This window comes from Homarus americanus, unplaced genomic scaffold (assembly GCF_018991925.1).
Source record: "Homarus americanus isolate GMGI-L3 unplaced genomic scaffold, GMGI_Hamer_2.0 scaffold7329, whole genome shotgun sequence".
Taxonomy (NCBI): domain Eukaryota; kingdom Metazoa; phylum Arthropoda; class Malacostraca; order Decapoda; family Nephropidae; genus Homarus; species Homarus americanus.
In genome coordinates, this window is record NW_024722981.1 from 49,312 (window position 1) to 70,741 (window position 21,430).

The 21,430-nt window shown below is 41.2% G+C and overlaps 1 protein-coding gene across 1 annotated transcript in view; it reads right to left on the reverse strand.

Moving 5' to 3' along the window:
• The window catches only part of LOC121863198 (putative cyclin-dependent serine/threonine-protein kinase DDB_G0272797/DDB_G0274007), a 54,595-nt gene extending 40,948 nt beyond the window's left edge, over positions 1-13,647 (reverse strand). The window contains exon 1 of the mRNA XM_042361680.1: positions 13,619-13,647. Within this exon, the coding sequence (XP_042217614.1) occupies positions 13,619-13,624 (6 nt within the window). The 5' untranslated portion in view covers positions 13,625-13,647. The remainder of the gene's footprint in view (positions 1-13,618) is intronic.
• Between the last annotated feature and the right edge of the window lie 7,783 nt (positions 13,648-21,430).

Genomic DNA, 21,430 nt, shown 5'->3' on the forward strand with positions numbered 1-21,430 from the left:
GGTGGATACTGAGCGAGGAAACTGTGTTGAACATCCACCAAACCAGTGGGAATTATGCCAAGCAGGTAAAAACTGGACTTTTATACCCTGTCTGGCACCCCTCCCCCCACCTAGACCTTATCTGTGGTACGTGGATTACCTGCTGATCATAATTATCTCGCGTGGGCACACACTTATGTACGTATCTTGATCGTGGTCGTACATACCCACCTGCACCGCCACACACATTACCTCAGAAAGTGAATAAATTATCACTCAACATCAATTTAAAGATAATTAAATTTAACATTAACCAGTCAACCTCACTTAAAACAAACTCATTAACCAATCAACCTCACTTAAAACAAACTCATTAACCAGTTAACCTCACTTAAAATACACTGTTCACTTGTGTTACTAAAAATAAAAAATCGCCGGGGCACCAATTGGTATCCAACAGTATTACCAGTTCATTGCTCTATGTAATTACCGCCACCCACACTGTTACCAATTTCGTGAGGAATCGCTAAAAGACGTTTCCATCGCTGATCTTGTGAAGGAATATTTAATGTTGTTTAATTTCAAGTTGACTGATGAATGGTTTAATGTAATTCAGTATGAAATTGGCCATAAATTTAGAGTTAAATAAAATACAAGACGTGAATTTATATAACAATCGACTGGTCTTATGTTACAATCAGCGGGGTGTCAGCAGTTGGAGAATAAATGAATATAAATCAACACAGGTAAGTAGAATGACAAACAATTAATTAAGAGAAACTTCAGGTACTTGACTGAATGTGCTCGGCAGCCCCACCACACCGATGAAGGGGAGCTGGCAACCATATGATAATGTTATGTATATTGAGAGAAAACATTAAAATATAAATAAGAACGAATGATGAGAATAACAAACTGAGAACAAAAAATATATTGTAGAATCCTCCATGTACAATATCACAGGAGAGTATCAAAATGTGGTGTGGTGTTGGCAGCTCAGTCAATTTAACACCACCTTGCCAACACTATTCAACACACCGTAACACCGTCCTGCCAACATAGTAGTCAACACGCCACCCAATTTCATACGTCATCACTCAACAATTTTATACTTCATGAATCAACCATTGCACACCCCATTAGTCAATTGGCAACTTAACGCACACAAAAACACTAGGTAGTAAAGTATGCTTGTAATAAAGCCATTGCAACTGCTCCGGTTTTAGTTACAGGCGCCCGTATAAGGTCCGGCCCTGCAATGATTGGGATCTGGGACTCTGATTCTCAAAGGTTCGTAAGTTGACTTTACTTTCCGTAAATGGTGATCTGAGACACGCATCTTACTGCCTCACTTAACCTATGGTGCACAAAGATGTCAGGAAAGATTAACTCTTATGTTATACATGAGTAAAGACCCGTAACTGATGGCTGCCTCTTTTCTCACTTACGGAGAGAAATTTAAACATAAGACTTCTTGAGAATCGTAAGTCCTGAGCATAAAATGATTACCATCTGGGCAGTTCCATCTGGTGAGCTGTCGGGAGGCGCCCTCAAGTAGCACCTTACCCAATCGAGAAACTGATTTATACGCTACCTGCTCTACCTTCCCGGGTCATGCTTTTGGCCTCTGGTTATCGGCTTTTTTATGAAGCTGCAAATACGCGTTTTGTATATTGATATTTTTGTCAGGAATCCTCGTACATATCTAATGACTTTAACAGCTTTCATTTTGTGTTTTATTAGGAAAATCCCTCTAAGTACTTTATTGATTTAGATAAACTGTGTGCTTCTTGTTCGGTTGTTAAAAAAAAATAAAAAAATTCCTCGCTGATACATTATACACATGATACTTAACTCCCTCTTCCTCCTGGCCTTCTATACTAACATGGGGATACGAATTTTAACCTTTAAATACACCTCAAATTAAGGTCCAAATCCACTTGAGTCTCGCCCTCTTTACTAGGATCAGCTGATTGGCATTCATAGTCACTTTGATGTGATTGGCCTCAGCTTATTTGGTTCTCAAGAGGGACGATGACTAGTGACTGCAGCTGAGACGTATATGTGAACCAGTGTACAAACCCTTCCTTCACTACCCCTCGTATAAAAGACTTGCTTTACAGTCCTTTCAGTTCTTTTGTTTAAGTCTTAAGATCTCTATATATGTTACCTTCTTGCTAAAAGTCCCTTCGTGTGAGGAGGTGAGACCCGGTGGCAGACTGATGGTGAGGTGGCGGAGATTTGAATAATGTGGAAATAAGAATATATTTTTTTTTAATTATTGATGCCAGGGAGAAGGGAAGAGGGAGGGGGGATAGAGAAAGGAGAGAGGAGGAGAGAGATAAATAAAGAGATGAGGGTGAAGGGGAAGGGACAGAGCGGGAGAGAGAGATAATGAAAGAGAGGACAGGTGAAGGAGTAGAGAAGATGAAAAAGTAATAAGAGTAGATGAAGAAGGAAATAAGAGAGATGAAAGAATAAACATGAAAGGGAAAGCGTCATAGAGAAGATACTGTTAAAAATGAAAAAAAAAATCAGTGTTTAAATGATGATAATATTGTAACCACAATTTATAGTAATTTAAGCGTCAGTTCCATTTATAAGAAGTGGACAGGTGACAAGACGCTCTGATACCTGTTGTCTTATTCTATCAGGTGAGTGAAATTAACACCACCAGGACAACATATTTAATCTTATATAAAACATAAGACCAATACTCTCTAGTTATTTAAAGAACTATAACAAACACGCTAAAATCACTTGTTGTTCGAGCCATAAACATACAATAACTAGAACGTACAAGACAAACATTCATTACTTACATCTTCCCGAGGATAATATTTACCGAGATGTGTGATGGTAATGAGAATGTTTAGGTATATTAACAAGAGCCTTTGGGTATGAGGTCGTGAATGATGTCAGTAAACCGGATTTTTTATCAGTGGGTCCCAGAGTGTTTATTACTTAGACCACGAGAAACACCTTAGCCATTTCCTTTCGGCTTTCATCTTCACGTGAAATAGTCTAAATAAACATCAACCTCACACACCAGAAAGAACTTCCTATCCCCCAATTGTTTTTAATATTTAATTCACTAATAAACATAAAGGAATGATAAATATGACAGGAAAATTGTTTGACAAGACTCGCTATACGGTGTAAAATTAACCGGGGTAATTGCTAAGTTTATCATTTGACGAACGTGTTTATATGAGTATCAGCGATCAAGAGAAGGAAGTGTGTAGCTGTGTAGTGTCCTGAAGTGCAACATAAAAAGATAATGAGATAATTCGCAGTTTTTTTTAACGCACCTGGTAGAATATTAAAGAGACAGTCTAATGAACAGTAAACACCAGTATAGAAAAAAGTAAGAGATGTGCTTGACACAAATAATACCTCAAGCACCCGGGCCAGATACTTCAAACAGCGGATGAAGACATCACCTCAGAACCGACGTGTTGTTGTGGGTCTCTGTGTATATACCTCCCGCCAGTCAGTCTAGACGCGCCTTGAATACCCAAACAAAATTTAACGATAAGATGATTCACAAACAACTCTGAGCTGTTTGATGTCTTTCCCATCTGTTTACCGGCTTAGAGAGATAAGACTTAGAGCGTTAATATTAAGTGTTGGTTAATATATACAACTCAAGAAGGATCCAGTTTTATTAAGTGTGAATGTCAAGAGAACGTTGTCAGTCATCGAGATACACTAACACCTCGTGAGTCAGTTGGATCTATAAACTTTTATGCTGATATTACTTTTACTTTATGTTGTAGCGAGACACTCCAACTCCATTCACTTTCACTGTTTTCACTTCTGAGGAATTATTTGGAAGTTGTTACCACTTATCAATGTCCCCAGTTGTTTACATGAGAGTCTGTACAATATATATAAAAAACACAATAATCTTAGGTGTCGTTGTTCTTTATGATCGCTCCTTCAACTGCCAGAGTTATGAAGCACCGTCACTAGCGTACGCACACAGACACACACACGTACGCACACAGGTCCTCCCCACCAGACATGGCGGCCAACATGATAGATTACGTCCTTAGTCTTGCTACTTGTAACAATTACATTAATAAATTTCCTTAATGTAAAGACATATTGTGCCATTTATTAATTCCATTTGTAAATAAAACAATAAATGCCAGTCTGTGTTGTAAAGACCCAAGATGTACTCTAAGTAATATTCTTAAAGCATTGTATAATAGAAACGGTTCTATTTATCATTGTAAGCTCAGTATTTGTTGATGCAAGGCGAGGTTAACCCACGCAAGCCAACCACCTACAACTTCATCTTTATTGCCAGGGTTAACGCGCGACAAGCCATATGGATGTTGGTCACTGTTAGGAGTATTACCTTACAGAGTGGGTCTCTCTCCAAGACCTTCAGTGTTATAGTAGAAGAAAAGAGTACACACACCTTCACTTTGTTCCCATATACAGACATACTATCACCCCACCCCATCATACATAGTCACTACACACACACACACACACACACACACACACACACACACACACACACACACACACACTCTCTTTTAGCATTACCTTAGCGGCAGTAGATCCGTACTTCGCGTGCCGTTAACAACTTAATATGTTACAACCAAACCTTCACTCCTTCACCCCTGTGTGTGTGTGTGTCACGCAAGACGGCCAGGAGAAAGACCCTTAAGTGTAGCCGGTGAATAAAAGGCACACATAAATAATGCCACTTCACTTCGTCTTACTTATCATAATGGCTTAAGTGTCCTGTTATACTTAGATACCTTAAGTGTTGATCTGTTACTCTTGTGATTTTCAGAACATTTTATGACTTTATCTAGAACAAAAAGGCAATTTTTACGAGGACTTTCTAACTCTTATCAGGAAAAAACATTCAAAGGTAAATTTCACTCACACTTGACTCATTTCACCGGGAAAATATTACCCACATAACAACTTAGAATTAATAATAAAAACAAAATGATGTGAGTGAGAAAGATTGTGTTGCCTGTTGTGATAATAATAATAGTTAGTGGTTCAGTGTCGTGGAGTTGTGGGAAAGTTAGTGGAGCAGACTTAAGTGGATTACCAGTAGAGTTATGGTGGCAGTAAAGTCATGGTCAGGATTTAGGGGTGTTTGTAGATAAGGGATTTACTGCTAATAACACAAGAACTCAGACGGTACCAGACTTAGTGGGTGTTATGAAGCCTTTTTGTCTGTGTGTGTGTGTGTGTGTGTGTGTGTGTGTGTGTGTGTGTGTTCACCATTATATATTTTTTCTTCATATTTTTACCTTTCAGATACGTGTTCGAGAATAAATATGCCGAATTACGCAAAAGAAATGAAACACTCGTGACGAAAGACGAACATTGTGAAAACACTGTTGATTGCAACTATGTGAATTTGAGGCATAGAGTTGCAAAATGACTCTATTGCTGAACTGATTTTAAAGACTCACGGTGTAGTTGTTCATTCTTATGTAGCGACAAGGTGATGGTGGTGGTGTTGAAGGACGGCTTTATGTCTCGAACACCAAAGGGGGTAATTGAGAGATGATATTCAGTGTCATGATTGTAGTAAATGAATGGGTAAGTGTCACGGGAGGAGGAATGAATGACAGGCAGGTAAGGTGGGGAGGGAGGGAGGGACATCAAGGAGCTAATAACAATGATGGGAAACTGAAGGTGAAGTGTCTGTGCTGTACTTTATAGTCTCGGGAGAAAGGAAAGGTGAGGAAAAAATGGTGAATGAGTGAGTGAAGGAGGAAAGATTTTGTAACACATCGCCAAGGCCGTTTTGATGTGTTTACCAATAGAGGGTTAAGTGAGATGAGAGTTAGAATGGGTGATTATGGGTTAAGCCCTCAACAATGGCCTCAGAGGATGGAAGCTGTCATAAGTGATGAATATGGATGATGCTTTCTACTTGTTGGGTAAAGGAAGGAGGTGAGAAGAGCGGCAGGTTGTGGAGGGAGGAAAGGTTCTCACGTGTCAGCCAGTATGAGGCTCCCAGGTAACCAAAGAGGAGGATTGAGAGTAAAGAATTTTAAGAGTAAGATTCACATGTTTCAAAGAGTGAAGAGGGAGATTCTAAGAGTAAGTGACTGTAAAAGGAAGGCTTCCATGTTTGAAATATTAAAGAGGAGGATTCTTAAGAGTAAATAGCTAAAAGTAAGGTTCCCATGTTTTTTTAAAGGCGGTAAGAGAGGAAATTCTTAAGAGTAAGTGATCGTATGAATTAAGTCTTCCGTAAGTGGACTATTTTGAGAGTAAAGGGCTTGTAATTCACTTGTGTTTGAGAGAGAGAATGTCGAGTGATAGTGGTATTAGGATGTTGATGATCTAGTGTTTGAGAGAAGGTTCCCTCTAAATTGAATTATGTAAAACCAGAGTGTGGATATAAGAATATAGTTAAGAATCTTAGTGAATGGGAACCAGTAACATTCCTCGTAAGATAAGGTAGGAATGATATAAGCACAGCCAATCATATCCCTGAATGACTAATAGCGATATAATCATTGGCTGGAAACGCTGCACTCGTGTTCAAAATTGAGGGTTTCATCCCTGAACACAAGTGCAATGCTCCCAGCCAATGACTGCGTCTTTGGCAGTCACTCATGGGTATGATTGGCGGTGCTTACACGTGAAGAATATAAAAGAGGACTTGTGTACGATACCTTAGTGAGAGTTTTCTGTTCTAGATCTATTATAAAGACTTGAAACTGTACATATCCTTCGTAAACAGGGAATAAGAGAAGGCGAAGATAGTAGTTTAAGAGAAGACAATGACAGAGAACAAGTCCCTCACCTCACTACTCCAAGTCCAAAACGTCAGACACAAATGACAGAAACTGCTGACTGTTGAACTTGTTTTAGGTGTTGTCACATCTCTCCACACAGAGTACTCTACTGTTGACCATTTCTCACCTAATACAAAGTTAATGACAACAACGTATAATGAAATGTACTCCATAACGCGTGCGAGCAAACACACACACACACGCGCGCGCACACACTCGTTCTATTTCTCCGGCGATCAATCTAACTTGTGGTCTGCCAGAGAGAGAGAGAGAGAGAGAGAGAGAGAGAGAGAGAGAGAGAGTTTCCCGGTGATAATGGCACAGTGACTCTCTCCTCCCCCTGGCGTCTGGGTCTGAGAGCCACACCGACTTGAAAAAAAAATAATCGGCTGTCGGGATTAAGTCGACCAGACAATTCTCGGGACTGCATACAAACTCAAACCTGATTTGTCGACGGGTAATTAATCTACTTTTTTACAGGCCGGTTCCCTACAAAATTTATTACCTGCATAAGAGCACCGTTGCTATTGGTCATTGGGTGATAAATGCTCGTTTTTATTGGCCGATGCAGACGGATGTAGGTGAATTTGACCAAAATGACGGATGGGGGGCGGGTGGGTGGAAACAACAGGTAGGTGAGCAATTTACTCCCAGGCGAAGAAAGTGAGAGATCACATAGGGGCGGTGTGCTGTGGTGTGATTTGTTCTGTCGTGATAATATGTTGAATAATGTTAATTAGCTCAGGGAGACGATAGGGAGACAAGATAATGATGGGAGAGTAGAGGGAGACAAGATAATGAAAGGAGAGTAGAGGGAGACAAGATAATGAAGGAAAGGTATAGTGAATAAAGGGAAATAATGATGGAGGGATAATCCACAAAAGAATAATGGCAGAAATTAGATACATTGAAGAGGACGAGACGAGAAGTTTTCAATTTCCTCTTTTTCTTCATTTTATCTTCTCCCTCTCCCGATCCTCTCTCTATCTCTCTTCTTTCCCTATGTATTCCTCTCTTCCTTCCTCCTGTTTATCCTCCTCTCTCACATTTCCCTCCTCCTTGTTATTCTCTTCCTCCTCCTTCAGGTTAAGTTAAAGGACCCTGTAGCTGCAGGCTTTACGAGTCACAGGATTTATGTGTAATAAAACCACAAACGAAACGGGTGGTAAGGAGTGGGACAAAGGGCCTGGATGATGCCAGTCCCAAACACGCTCACGCCGCCATTTCCACGCCTATACACGCCTGCACCACCTCACCCCCCCCCCCATTCAAAAGTCCCCTTAACTCTCTCTTTTATCTTCATATCACCTTAAAATCCGTCTCTTTTAGTGATATTGTAAACTGCTACATAACACTTATCCTTTAAAGAATATATTACCTAAGGCTTTCCCGTCCTAAATCCTGAGGAGTACTGTGTAGTAATACCAAGGGGTGAGCTACTAAGGGGAGTGAGTACTGTGTAGATAATTTTAAGAGTTGAGTACTGGGTAAAAGTAACTGTGGGGGGGAGGATCTATGCCGTGTAAAACAAACTATTAATGATTGAGCTCAGGTCATCTACACGAGGACCCCGGAGGAGCAGTGAGCGCTTTAACAACACAACAGTTGGTGACGTGAAGCTCCTGTCGACTCACCCGACCACACAAACTCTTGACCGATATCAACAAGAGGAGGAGCTAACCACGGCGCTAACTGGCCAATCAAGAGCTAATTAAATCTCCAGAGGCAGGAGACGTGTGCTTCAGCAAGCTCGAGTTGTGTACCGAGGCCCTCCAGCCTACTGCTGCCTGCTGGGCTGCACGGGGACACTGCTGCTGCTTGGCCAATTGGAATCTGGCCATCCTCCTTAACTCCCCACGTTGACTAAACTGGACCTTGATTCTCCAGGTTGGCCAACTGAAATTCTGGCCCTCCTTCTTGGCCAGCTGGACCTTGGTCCATAATACTTCCATTTGTCGCTGCTTTATTGACTCGAGCATCAGTCCTGCCACCCACCCACCCATCCACCCTCCTACGATAATCGTACAAACACAAGGATTATTTTGGCGTGTGTTCTGCTCGCCAGTTTATGGGGTTTATACTGTAAGGTAATACTGCAGGGAGACCTTCAGGCCATGACAGGTCAGTATGTTTACAGTTGCCTTTACTGTTACGACTATTTGCTGAGTAAAGTGACTCTAGTAGTGGAATTCTGTGGAACAAATTATTATAATATTTCTGGACTTAAATTGCTTAAACGGGAAAGGCATTTATATTTTGGTTTATATGATATAATATTTAGTGTGCTTCCATCAGCAGGTGATGGCTAGTAAGGGGGAGGAGGAAGAATAAGGAGGGCGAGGAAGGAGGAAATAGAGGAGGGGAGGCGAGGAAGAACAAGAAGAGAAGGAAAGGCAAGAAATAGAAAAAGAAGAACTAGACGGGTTTTTCTTCCTACTCAACGTTCAGGGACGACTAAGACAGAGTAAACTAAACCTGATAACAGAGGACACTTAGCCCCAAGGTTCATAACACAGGGAGGGGCCTATCATCATCTCAAACACTTACGTCATTGTCACCCTGAAGCTAATTCACTGAGGTTTGGGAGTAAACAACAAGAAAACAACAACAAGAGATTCGAGTACAACAACAACACCAAACATTCTTGCCAGGTTATAAACAAGTCTTCTGGATTTTATTGTTTAAGGTTGGATGCTGTGTTGGTAATCCTGGTAAGACGAGTTGGGTGGATGTGGTGACGAACGAACTAATATACCGCCGTGTATACTCAGTAGGAGGTGTGAACAATGTAGCTGGTGAGGAGACAACAACAACAACTCGAACACATCAAAGATCAACTTATAAACAAACAGTGAAACAACTCCACGACGTCCATACACCCACGTGCATGACGCCCACGTGCATGACGCCCACGTGCATGACGCCCACGTGCATGACGCCCATACACCCACGTGCATGAACACACAAACGAAGTGTCAAGAAATATTTTAACCATAAACACACATGATCATGAGGCGGGAACACTGCCATAAAACGAAGATATTCTCCCAGTGTCTCCCACACACCGATGTTCCTCACGGCCACAATAAAATATAATCACTCTTTGTAGTCCAATTAAGTCCATGACACACATGTCTAGTTCTTCAAGAAGTAAACAGAGGAGATCATAAAATGATTTAAAGATAATACTAATCAACTCGACTCGCAACTCAACAGTTTAAGCAAACAGGTAATTGAAAGCGTAGAATGCAAATTAGGAGACTGACAAACATGAGTCACTCGCGCACATCAAGAAACTGGCTGCCGAACAAAAGAGAAGCGGGGGTGGCTCCTCTTAGTGTATTATACCTGGTGTGACGCGTGTGGTTCCCTCCCTCCCTCCCCCCTCTCGCAGCTTTGGCCCTAAAACACCTCATCCAGGGGAACAACCTTCGTTTTTACCCACTACACCATGTAACTGTATTGATGATTGATTATCTTTCTGAATCTATATTTTTCTGTTTTATTACAAGTAGATAAATTTTAGTATCTTTTATCTGGTTTTAATATTTTGCTTGCTGTTAGTTTTCCCTTATTATGTGTAATGGGATAAAATTGGTTTATTTTTTGTATTTTTTTCCTCGTCCATATTATTACTTTTCCTCCTGATATCGGAAATCTAACCTTACCTGCCTTTAAAATCCTTTACGTTAAAAAAAAAAAAGGTCAAACAAAGAACACACTTCCAACAGTCATCTTACACTCTACAATCATCTCACACAACTCTCCTCGTTTCATAACAGCAGTACCTCCTATCATTACCCATCGCCATCATCCTATTAACCACCGCCCTCACTCTTCCATCACACACACACCCATCACCGCTCTCACCCATTCTTCCACCCCATTAAAACCAATTTCCCCCCCCCCCTATTTCAATTGGCGGGAGGAGAATCATCACGTTCAGAGTGTGTGTTTATCTTATTACCAAATGATTAGTGTATTTTTCTTCGTCACGTAAATGCGATAGACGACGTTGTAGGGGAGGGACTTTCACAGAGTTATTGACCCGCAGTGAGTCTCGCAGCGCCTGACTATAGAACCACACTTTGTATTTTATGCTGGTGAAGGAAGTGATATATTGTGATGCTACGTAAGAGTTATAGTGTAATTCTTAGATATAGAAGAGTAACAGTGATGGGGGGATTTATTGATCAGTTGTGTGTTGTTGCGTTAAAGAGATTAGAAAAAGGTACACACAGGTGGATTTGCCGGACTTTCTGAAAATTGAATCGGAAAAGAAGGCAAAACAACAGAGAAGAAAACCACAGGGTGTACTTTGTCCCTAATTGAATATGCATTTACATCCCATACAGAGCAAGACCACCAATTTGAGCGTCAGTGTCAGTGGGAGTTACTGGTGTGGGCGTGTGGGCGTGGGTGCTGGGGTGGTTTAGTCCCAGACCACAACTGGCAAATGATAGGCTTTCCGGGAGGCACTGTGCATATTTGGGGAAGCAGAGGGGACTACGTCTTGCTAATGGCGCTTTCACGAGTAACCTCAACCTTCCCCAGTCACGACTTAAGGTGTAAACGGACCGAGACACGAAGACACGCATAGTGTTTTTGTATAAATTAGCCATATTTATGTCTTATCGTTCAACTGACTAAGACAATGTGACAGAAGATAGATATAAGATATAAGGTAAATATTTAGATTGATGTATTGCAACTCAGGACCTGATTTCTCAAAGATTCTTACGTTTATTTGATCCCCTGAAGTAAACTGGGATGTTTCATAAAGGAAGAATCTCGGTGATATTTGTGTGCCATTCTGGATGTCATGTGTGTGAGTGTCGTAGTCCCAAAGAGCCAGATGTATACCTCCTCTTAGTCTCCAGTTATGGGAAAATTTACCTTGCGAGGTTTTTAAAATTCCAGATTAACATTCTCACTGCGGGAGACAAAGTGGCCGAAATCTGTCGTTTTCTCCAACAGACCACAACGATGGTGACGCCACTCTCCGTCAACCATAAAAACTTCACCCGGCAACTAGAGGCTCCCTCACGCGCGCCATTAATATCGGCACCACTTTTAAAAAGCCACTTTAACACAGCACAATTTTATGCTCAACCCGACGCTTCCTGTAGCCGTAAACTGACGCGTGTGACCCCAGACCTGTACACCCGGCCCCGTCACCTCGTACGTCACCCAACACCCACCCCCCCCCTCCCGTCACCTAATACCCCATCACCCAACAACTCCGTTACCGAAATTCCCCTCCTTCACCCAACACCCGTCACATCACCCCGCCATCATCCAACACCCGTCACATCACCCCTCCATCACCCAACACCCGTCACATCATCCCTCCTCCCCATCACCCTACGACTACCTCACCCTTCGCCTCTTCTCTGTCAAGCTCCCTCCATCACCATCTTATGATCCTTAACTTTACCCTTCATCCCCTCCCTCGTGTTACCTTATACAGTCACGACCAGTTCACTATCCCTGCCTTATACCTTCTCTCGTCTCCCCTTCCTTCACCCCCTACATCTCTCCCTTTCTTCCCTTCTCCACCTTTACTTTCTCTTCCTTCTCTCCCCTCCCCTACCGTACCCTGTCCCAGACTCCTTAACTGCCAGCTTTCACACACACACACAGAGGAAATGAAATGGGGTTCACCACCACACAAAGACCTCAGTTCCCTATCTAGGCCAAACAGCTTGCTCCTGGAGACTCTCAATCACAATAAAACTATCAACAGCAGGAACCCGACACCCTGACGAGAAGAGGAAACCAACTTTTACCAGCTGCCACAAGTGAGGTAAAACTCTCACATAGTTCCTCATTTATGGTAGCGGGTGTAAGGGGTTAGCTGTGGTGGTCTCTCTCTTGAGTAAAATTCACATCTATAGTTACAGGAGCTAGAAATGACACTGCAAATCAAAATATCTCCATTTTGTGAGGAACTTGATATAAACACCGTATCACTGGGGCCTCATTGTCAACAGATATTTAAGGGAAAATATCTTAATATATCAAGTACCATAACATTTAATATAAACAAAATAGTAGACGAATTAGATGAACTTCCCATCCAGTGTATGATACTACAATTAAATATAGCAAATATAAATTATTATGAAACTAGAAGAAAAAAATTTGGTTTATGTAACTAATTAACTCCTCACAGGTAAATGACTACATATGAATCACAGGTAAATGCTGTACTTATCAACTCACAACAAAGTTAATCCCTTTCAAATATCCTAATCCTTCATAACCGAATCCTTCTCAATGTTGTTACTATATCCAGAGCTATTGTGGGATAACAGTACGAGAGCATAACACAGCATAAAGGAAGCTGTTAATTACAACGGAACCATTAAGATGTAAATCAGGTGAGTAGGCAGGTGAGCCATAGCGTTACCCGCCTAATACATATTGAAACCTACAGGTGTGTATGTGTGTGTGTGTGTGTGTGTGTCTGTGTGGTGTGTGTGTGTGTGTGTGTGTGTGTGTGTGTGGTGTGTGTGTGTCTGAATGATCAATGATTTAAGTATACCTGAAGCTGGCTTATATGACCCGGCCTAATTACCTGTAAATGGACACCACACCTGTGAATCTCGCGGTATACAAAAGGAGTAAAATTGATTGATATTCCTACCTGTGGGTTCATAGTAACATAGCCAAGACAAAAAGTGGTTGAGGATTGAATTTTAGCTGCATTAGTCCACGTAAAAAAAAAAGAAAAAAGATCTCTCACCCACGAACAACATTCTCAGTTTGGTCAGAAAAGGCAGGAGTTGCTTAAGACTAGATAGAACTAAAAACTAAAAGTCGTGGTTTTGAAAGACACTTACCTCCATTGGTGGCAAGTACTCCAAGTTCATTAACTGGAAAGAATCATAAAAAAATGCAAAAATCAAGAAAAATATTAAATCAAAGTTATTAAAATAATCCAAGTAACATATACAGAAATTTTACAGTAATTTCAAACAAGTAACAAATTATATGCTGAGTCACATCACAGGATAAAGAAAAAACTTCAAATTAGGTTAAAAAAATTATTAAACAAGCAATAACTGATAAATATTTAAGTGACATAAAATGAAAAATACCTCCAAAGTGAGTTACAAAACAGCAAAGAAAGAGTTGATCACCAGACGAGTCCAAACACAAGACAACAACAACAAAAAAGAAACTCCTTAACAGATCACAAAAGCTAACGAAAACAAGGGGACAAAAAAAACACCATAATAATAAAAATAATCCACAAAAAAACATCAACAAACAAAAGTACAAAAAAGCTACAACATACAAACAAAAGCAAAAAAAAACAACATCTGGTGACGGTAAGACTCAAGGGGTCAAGGCATAAAAGAGCCGGCAGTATGACCAGACAGTAAAGGTGTTAACTAAGAGAGCGTTTCTCTAACCTAACCTAACCTAACCTAACGTGATTAGTTTGTCCTTTTTTTTTCTCTCTCTCTTGGATATTAATGTTTGGGCGTGGTCGAGTGGGCAAGACGGAGGAGCCGGGGGGATTGGTTGTGGGCACGGCAGCTTATACCATACTGTTGGATCACGAAACACAAGGGCCAGGGCCACTAGACGGTATGGAGAGTAGAGGTTGGCAGGGTATGATAAGATAGAGCTAAGTAGCGAGGTTAGGAAAGTAGTAGGGAAGTGTCAGTGAGGTAAGATAGTACTAGGGAAGTGTCAGTGAGGTAAGATAGTATTAGGGAAGTGCCTGTGAGGTAAGATAGTACTGTACTAGGGAAGTGTCAGTGAGGTAAGATAGTACTAGGGAAGTGTCAGTGAGGTAAGATAGTACTAGGGAAGTGCCTGTGAGGCAAAATAGTAGTAGGGAAGTGCCAGTGAGGTAAGATAGTACTAGAGAAGTGTCAGTGAGGTAAGATAGTACTGTACTAGGGAAGTGTCAGTGAGGTAAGATAGTACTAGGGAAGTGTCAGTGAGGTAAGATAGTATTAGGGAAGTGCCTGTGAGGTAAGATAGTACTGTACTAGGGAAGTGTCAGTGAGGTAAGATAGTACTAGGAAGTGTCAGTGAGGTAAGATAGTACTAGGGAAGTGCCTGTGAGGCAAAAATAGTAGTAGGGAAGTGCCAGTGAGGTAAGATAGTACTAGAGAAGTGTCAGTGAGGTAAGATAGTACTGTACTAGGGAAGTGTCAGTGAGGTAAGATAGTACTAGGGAAGTGTCAGTGAGGTAAGATAGTACTAGGAAGTGCCAGTGAGGTAAGATAGTACTGTACTAGGAAGTGTCAGTGAGGTAAGATAGTACTAGGGAAGTGTCAGTGAGGTAAGATAGTACTAGGGAAGTGCCTGTGAGGCAAGATAGTAGTTGGGAAGTGCCAGTGAGGTAAGATAGTACTAGAGAAGTGTCAGTGAGGTAAGATAGTGCTGTACTAGGGAAGTGTCAGTGAGGAAAGATAGTACTAGGGAAGTGTCAGTGAGGTAAGATAGTACTAGGGAAGTGTCAGTGAGGTAAGATAGTACTAGGGAAGTGCCTGTGAGGCAAGATAGTAGTAGGGAAGTGCCAGTGAGGTAAGATAGTACTAGAGAAGTGTCAGTGAGGTAAGAAAGTAGTAGGAAAGTGTCACTGAGGTACTTTCAGGAGAGGAGAGGGTGGTAGAGCACGATTAGATAGGGTTAAATTCTGAGGTGAGAAAGTAGTAAGTGTCTGTGAGGTAAGAAAGTACTAAGAAAATGCAAGTGATAGTAGAAAGTAGTTGGGAGATGCCAGTAAGGTAAGGAAGTACAGGTAGTTAAGATATGTCAATAACGTGAGAATGTACAGGGAGTAAGAAAATGCTAGTGTGTGTGTGTGTGTGTGTGTGTATGTGTGTGTGTGTGTTTGTGTAGCTACATAGGCAGCTGCACGTACATATATGCATCTCTTGGTGAGTGTACAGTACGTGTACCCAAGTGTAGATAGGTGCATGTCTGTTCGTGTACGTAGGTGAGCAAGTCTGTATGCTTGTCATTACATCTCCACCAAATTTATTCGGTTGTAAAGTTATCTAATAGTAAATGAATCACTGAAGTCCAATATTTCCATTATTTTACCATTATCGCTCGTTACATCCCACGAAAAATACAGCAAATTACAGCCTGTTAATATACTTACTTTCACTGGAGTCGAAAAGATGGTCGAGCCAGGAGTAAATTGAGGCTTATTACGTCATTATCCAGGGATGGGGTTCTCAAGGGTTCGTGTCTCATTTTTTTTATCATACAACAGGAGATGTGAGAACGCTTCGAGGTGCCTCACCTGAGTTACGACACATTATTGGTAATAATGGCGACAAAATGGTACAGTCTCACCCAAGAGTTCGTTAACTCCCCCAGCCAACTTTTGCTGCACTGCCTGCTTCAGATGTATGAACTTGAGTCTGTTACTTCGAACCTTTAGATTCATTCGTATCGGTTTCATGTTCTGGTTGGTACTGAGACAATTTCAAACATCTGAAGCCGGTAGTGCAGCAATAGCTGGCTTGGGGAGTTAACGAACTCTTGGGTGAAACTGTACACAGACATTGTAATGGTATCTGTTCTCTCATTTCCCTGTTAGAGAGAGAAATCAAAGTAAGAATCCGAGTCTACAGCAGCATATTTTATGATGAAATATTAATGTAAGACCTTTTGAGAATCGTTCCCCTGTTCTTGGCTTCAGTTAGTTGGGAGGAGAAATTTAACTTAAGAACCTTTGATAATCCATCTTCGGTTCAGTGCTCCAGTTAGAAAAAAAAACACGTATGAACCTTTGAGAATCTGACCCTACGAGTATTTCCTTCACTCTTAGCCTCACCTTTAGGAACCTGCTCACGCTGTGGGGTCATTTCTCAAAGAGAGTGAACTAGTTGTCTGAACTATATAAGTGTGTGGGGCTCACTTTTTATCTTCTCGTTCTTTTTTGCACAATTAGGAGACACTGAGAAGTTGTTTATGTAAATGATCAGCAGCTGTGTTTGACATGCCGGGGTGTTGATGCTTACCTTGGGAGGGTATATTAACTCTATTTACATACACGTTGGGTTTAGTTTATCGGTAGATACATGTACGGTATATACCCAGTCTGTTGGTAGATACATTAAGGACAGATTTAGTCTTTTGGTAGATAAGTGGATGGATATACTCGCTCTTTTGATATAAACATGAGGGGATATATTTCATCTTAGAATAGAATATCCACTTCAAGACTAAGTAGGCAAGAGTATCACAGAAGAATGAAGAAGCGAATGGTAACTCACTGAGGGAAATATACTAAACGGGGATCTATTTAGCGCTGGCTTAGTCATTTAACATCAACTTGCTTATCAACACCAACTTAATTATCAAACACTAAATTATACCATCCATCGCCAAATTAGCCATCAATCGCCAAATTAAGCCACCAATCGCCAACTTATCCATGAATCGCCAACTTATTCATAAAACGCCAGCTTGTACACCAAACGCCAACTTATCAAACGTGTATTTCTAGGTTTCAGGTTTCAGAGGGACTTTAGAAATTAACACCATAAACAGTAGATGATATTTAGCTAATTACACGTTTACCTGTCAGTATTTCACACAGGTAATCAGTGATATATAAGAAGAGATTATTAAAGAAATTGGCATTGAGATATTGAACGAGTTGATGTCAAGGATGGTAGTTAAAGAATATATATCTCTCTCTCTCTATCTCTCTCTTTCTCTATCTATCTCTCTCTCTGTCTGTCTCAAATTGACCAGTGATTCATTTGAGCACAACTAGTGGTTTAGTGATTCATGGGTGTGATTGAAGTTGGTTTATTATTGTAGGTTCTTCGGCAAGCACGCGAGTAAACCAGTTGCTTGCAAAAAATAATTGGGTGGATAAATACCAGTCCAGACCAAATTAGATCACACACACACACACACACACACACACACACACACACACACACACACACACACACACTTACAGGCACTTAAAATCAAACACCCTCAAAGTAAAACCAAACACACACTCACAGGCACTTAAAACACACACACACACACACACACACACACACACACACACACACACACACACACACACACACACATACACACACACACACACACACACACACACACACACACACACACACACCCATCATAAACTGCAGTGTGAAATGTATGCCATAAATCACAAGGTACAATAGTGTAGGCGTTGCTTATATTGCCCTCGTGTCTGCGGACCGGTAAGCGGCATCTAATACTCTATCATTAACTCTCTAATCTTAATTGCTATCGTACAATCCCACGTATGGAGTTTCAGAATCCCAGTTGAAAGTTACTGCTGGAATGTGAGTGAAATGTGTGTCTTTTACTTTCTATGTGTACTGGATGTTTTGCTTATCCATGTTGTTTATGTATCTGAAGCAGTACTGTACTTGCATCTGTACCTGGACTTGCATCTGTACCTGGACTTGCATCTGTACCTGGACTTGCATCTGTACCTGGACTTGCATCTGTACCTGGACTTGCATCTGTACCTGGACTTGCATCTGTACCTGGACTTGCATCTGTACCTGGACTTACATCTGCACCTGTATGTACCTGCACTGTTGGCTGTACACTAATAAACTGGAGTTAAATAGTGTTCCAGGGATCAGCCGAGGTAAATAATAGCTCCCTCACGCCTGCAAGCTTTCACTTAATTATTACGAATGGTTTAATAGTTATGAAAACTTTGGGGGGGATAATTTATCAAACAAACACATCATAATAATTCTATATTTATAGTACGTTTATAGCAGCCTCGTGTGTACCATTCGCACTCCTGATCACGACTGTAATTATGGCTGTCACTTGTTAGTGCTAAAAATATCTAAGAAAAAACTTGTTCTAGCAACTACCTTTAAACGAAATGTTGATAGTATACAAAAAAAAACCCAGCACCAATAACCCCAGTCTTGCCTTAGTACCTCCGACGTGGTAGCATTTGATTGAGGACATTCCCGTGGCTATCTTAATTAAAATTCCTTGTCGCTGAATCTAATGGCACGATCACCACCAGCGACCTGCAGGTGTGGGGTTGATCCACCTGCCGGTGTTGGCGTCAACGATAGCCGACACGACTCATTATAAACTTTAATGACTCACAAAATTAACGCCCGCCTCCTTTAATCTATTGAAATCTGGTACTTACTGTTGGTGTAACGCGGCCAATACCACCTGGCCCAACGGTAAAGGTGTCGCGGGCATAAATACTGAAGTCTAATAATCCAGGTGTTGTTTTGGCCATAATGAAGGGAGGAGATAACCACAGTGTTTTAGGCCATAATAAGGTAACATTATCTTGACTGCTGACGTAATAATTAACCGTTTCAGGGTTTATTTACCTGAAAGTAAACAAGTTATGTAAATTGTCTTCCAGGTTAAGAGTTTTTAGTTCAGGGATACTAACCACAACTCGTGTTTATGGGTGACGTAATTAAATTAGTTTGTTTTGTAACGTGATTCTATACTGAAGACGTATTGAAAGTTTTAAGAGCCAAACACTAACTTTATATTGTGTTTTATATACATAATAAAATCTTTTTTGTCTTACTTACAATAGAAATGGTAAATCATAAACAACAACTATTAAATACAAGTTTTCATTTACTCATGATTCGACTCTGACAGTTTACTGTAAATAAGAGATTGTCAAAGCTAATAATAAACAATTTTAAGAGTAATAAAATATCTTTAAAATATTGTACAAGACTTACAAGTTCACGCTTATTACTGCACAGTAGTAGTAGTAGTAGTAGTAGCAGCCAAAGTGATAAGTTGCAGCAACTGTAGTTGCAAGTACCAGAGAAATTGAAGAAAAAAAGTAACTATAGCGCAGGAGGTGGGCGCCTCGAAGTGGTTAACTACGTTACTGATAAGGGCAAATGGCTTCATTCTCAATAAACAAGAATTTACAGATGCCAATGCTCTAAGGTACGGTAGGCCAGTGGAAGGTTTGTCCGCCCAATGCGTGTGTGGCTCTTCCTATGACGCCGACCACGCCATGATGTGCAAGAAAGGGGGCTTCATATGCATGAGGCATGACAAAGTAAGGGACCTCACAGCAAATACGTTGAAGGATATCTGCCGTGATGTCAGGGTAGAACCGACCCTCCTTCCATTGGACGGTGAGATTTTCCAACATAGGACTTCAAACACATCCAACGAAGCCTGTGTTGACGTCAGTGCTCGAGGATTCTGGACGCGGGGACAGCGAGCCTTCTTCGACATCAGGATTTTTGATCCCATGGCCGCTTGTCACCGTAACCTAGCTCTCGATGCTGCACACAGGAGGAACGAAAACGACAAGATAAGGGCATATGGGAGAGAATTCAGAACGTTGATCAAGGCAGCTTCACTCTAGTGTTCACAACCTCTGGTGGGATGGGACCAAGTGCAAGATGCTTCTACGTCAGACTCGCGGAGGTGATATCCGAACAGAAGCAGCAGCCCAGAAGTTATGTTACAGCCTGGATGAAATGTCGACTGTCCTTCTCTCTCCTTCGGTAGGCTTTGCTCTGCCTCAGGGGAACGAGAGCTTCTGCCCCAACTCCGACAACAGCTGCAGATATTGACTATGAGGCGACAGTCACTGAATGCAGCATAGATCTGCGGCTCAACTAACTCAACACAGTCAGGATAGCTACTTATGTATTAGGATATTTAATATTACAGTAATAAAATGGTGGCGAAGGAATGGCTATTGTGGGAGGCTGGAGGCCATTCTATAGAAAAAAAGTAGTAGTAGTAGTAGTAATGAATCATCCTGTATACTTCAGTCTACGAATCCGTTATAATGAAAGTTCAGATATTTTTCTCAATTTTGTAGTTTGATTTATTTTGTAGCACTGAATATGAAACACAATCCAACTGACAAATCTACAGTTTCATGCATCTTTTCTACTTACGAATTGTAGTGTTATTTTGTATGAATTATTTAAAAACACCATATAACAGTCGAACTAATATCCTGTTAAGTATAATGATGCTATTGACTTTAGTGTGTTATAAATAGTTTATTTTTAATATTTAAACAAGACCAAGATTATACCCACTCAGGTCACCATAGTTTATCTGTAGTCAACCCACACTCGTTACCTCGGTTATCTCCTGTTATCACCTGACCAATCTAAATATCATCTACTAAATTACCCAAACTTAACACCTTTATATAATTGCCTTACACCTCTACCTGCCACATCTACATACCTTTCATAGCATAATATCATATTCAACACCTTTCTCACCCCCCCCCCTCCTCTCCCCTTCCCTCCCCTTCATCCTGTCTCTCAGAAACCGGGTCATGTCGTGTGGGATGAGGTGGGGGTGTGGGGGGGGGGGTATGAGGGGGTAGTTACCTGCATATCTTTACACAAGAACAATAATTGCTATACCAGTTTACAAGTTCAAGTAAAAGACGCCTTTAATCTCTGTCATCGTTAAGGTCAGAGTGGCTTTACTTTTTTCTTTGTGAGGGAGGGGAGTTGCCGAGGCTGAGGTGAGATTTGTGTTATGGTTTAGGGGGTGAAGTAGCCAGGGGGTGAAGCAGCCAAGGGGTGAAGCAGCCAAGGGGGTGAAGCAGCCAGGAGGTGAAGCAGCCAGGGTGTAAAGCAGCCAAGGGGTGTTGCAGCCAAGGGGTGAAGCAG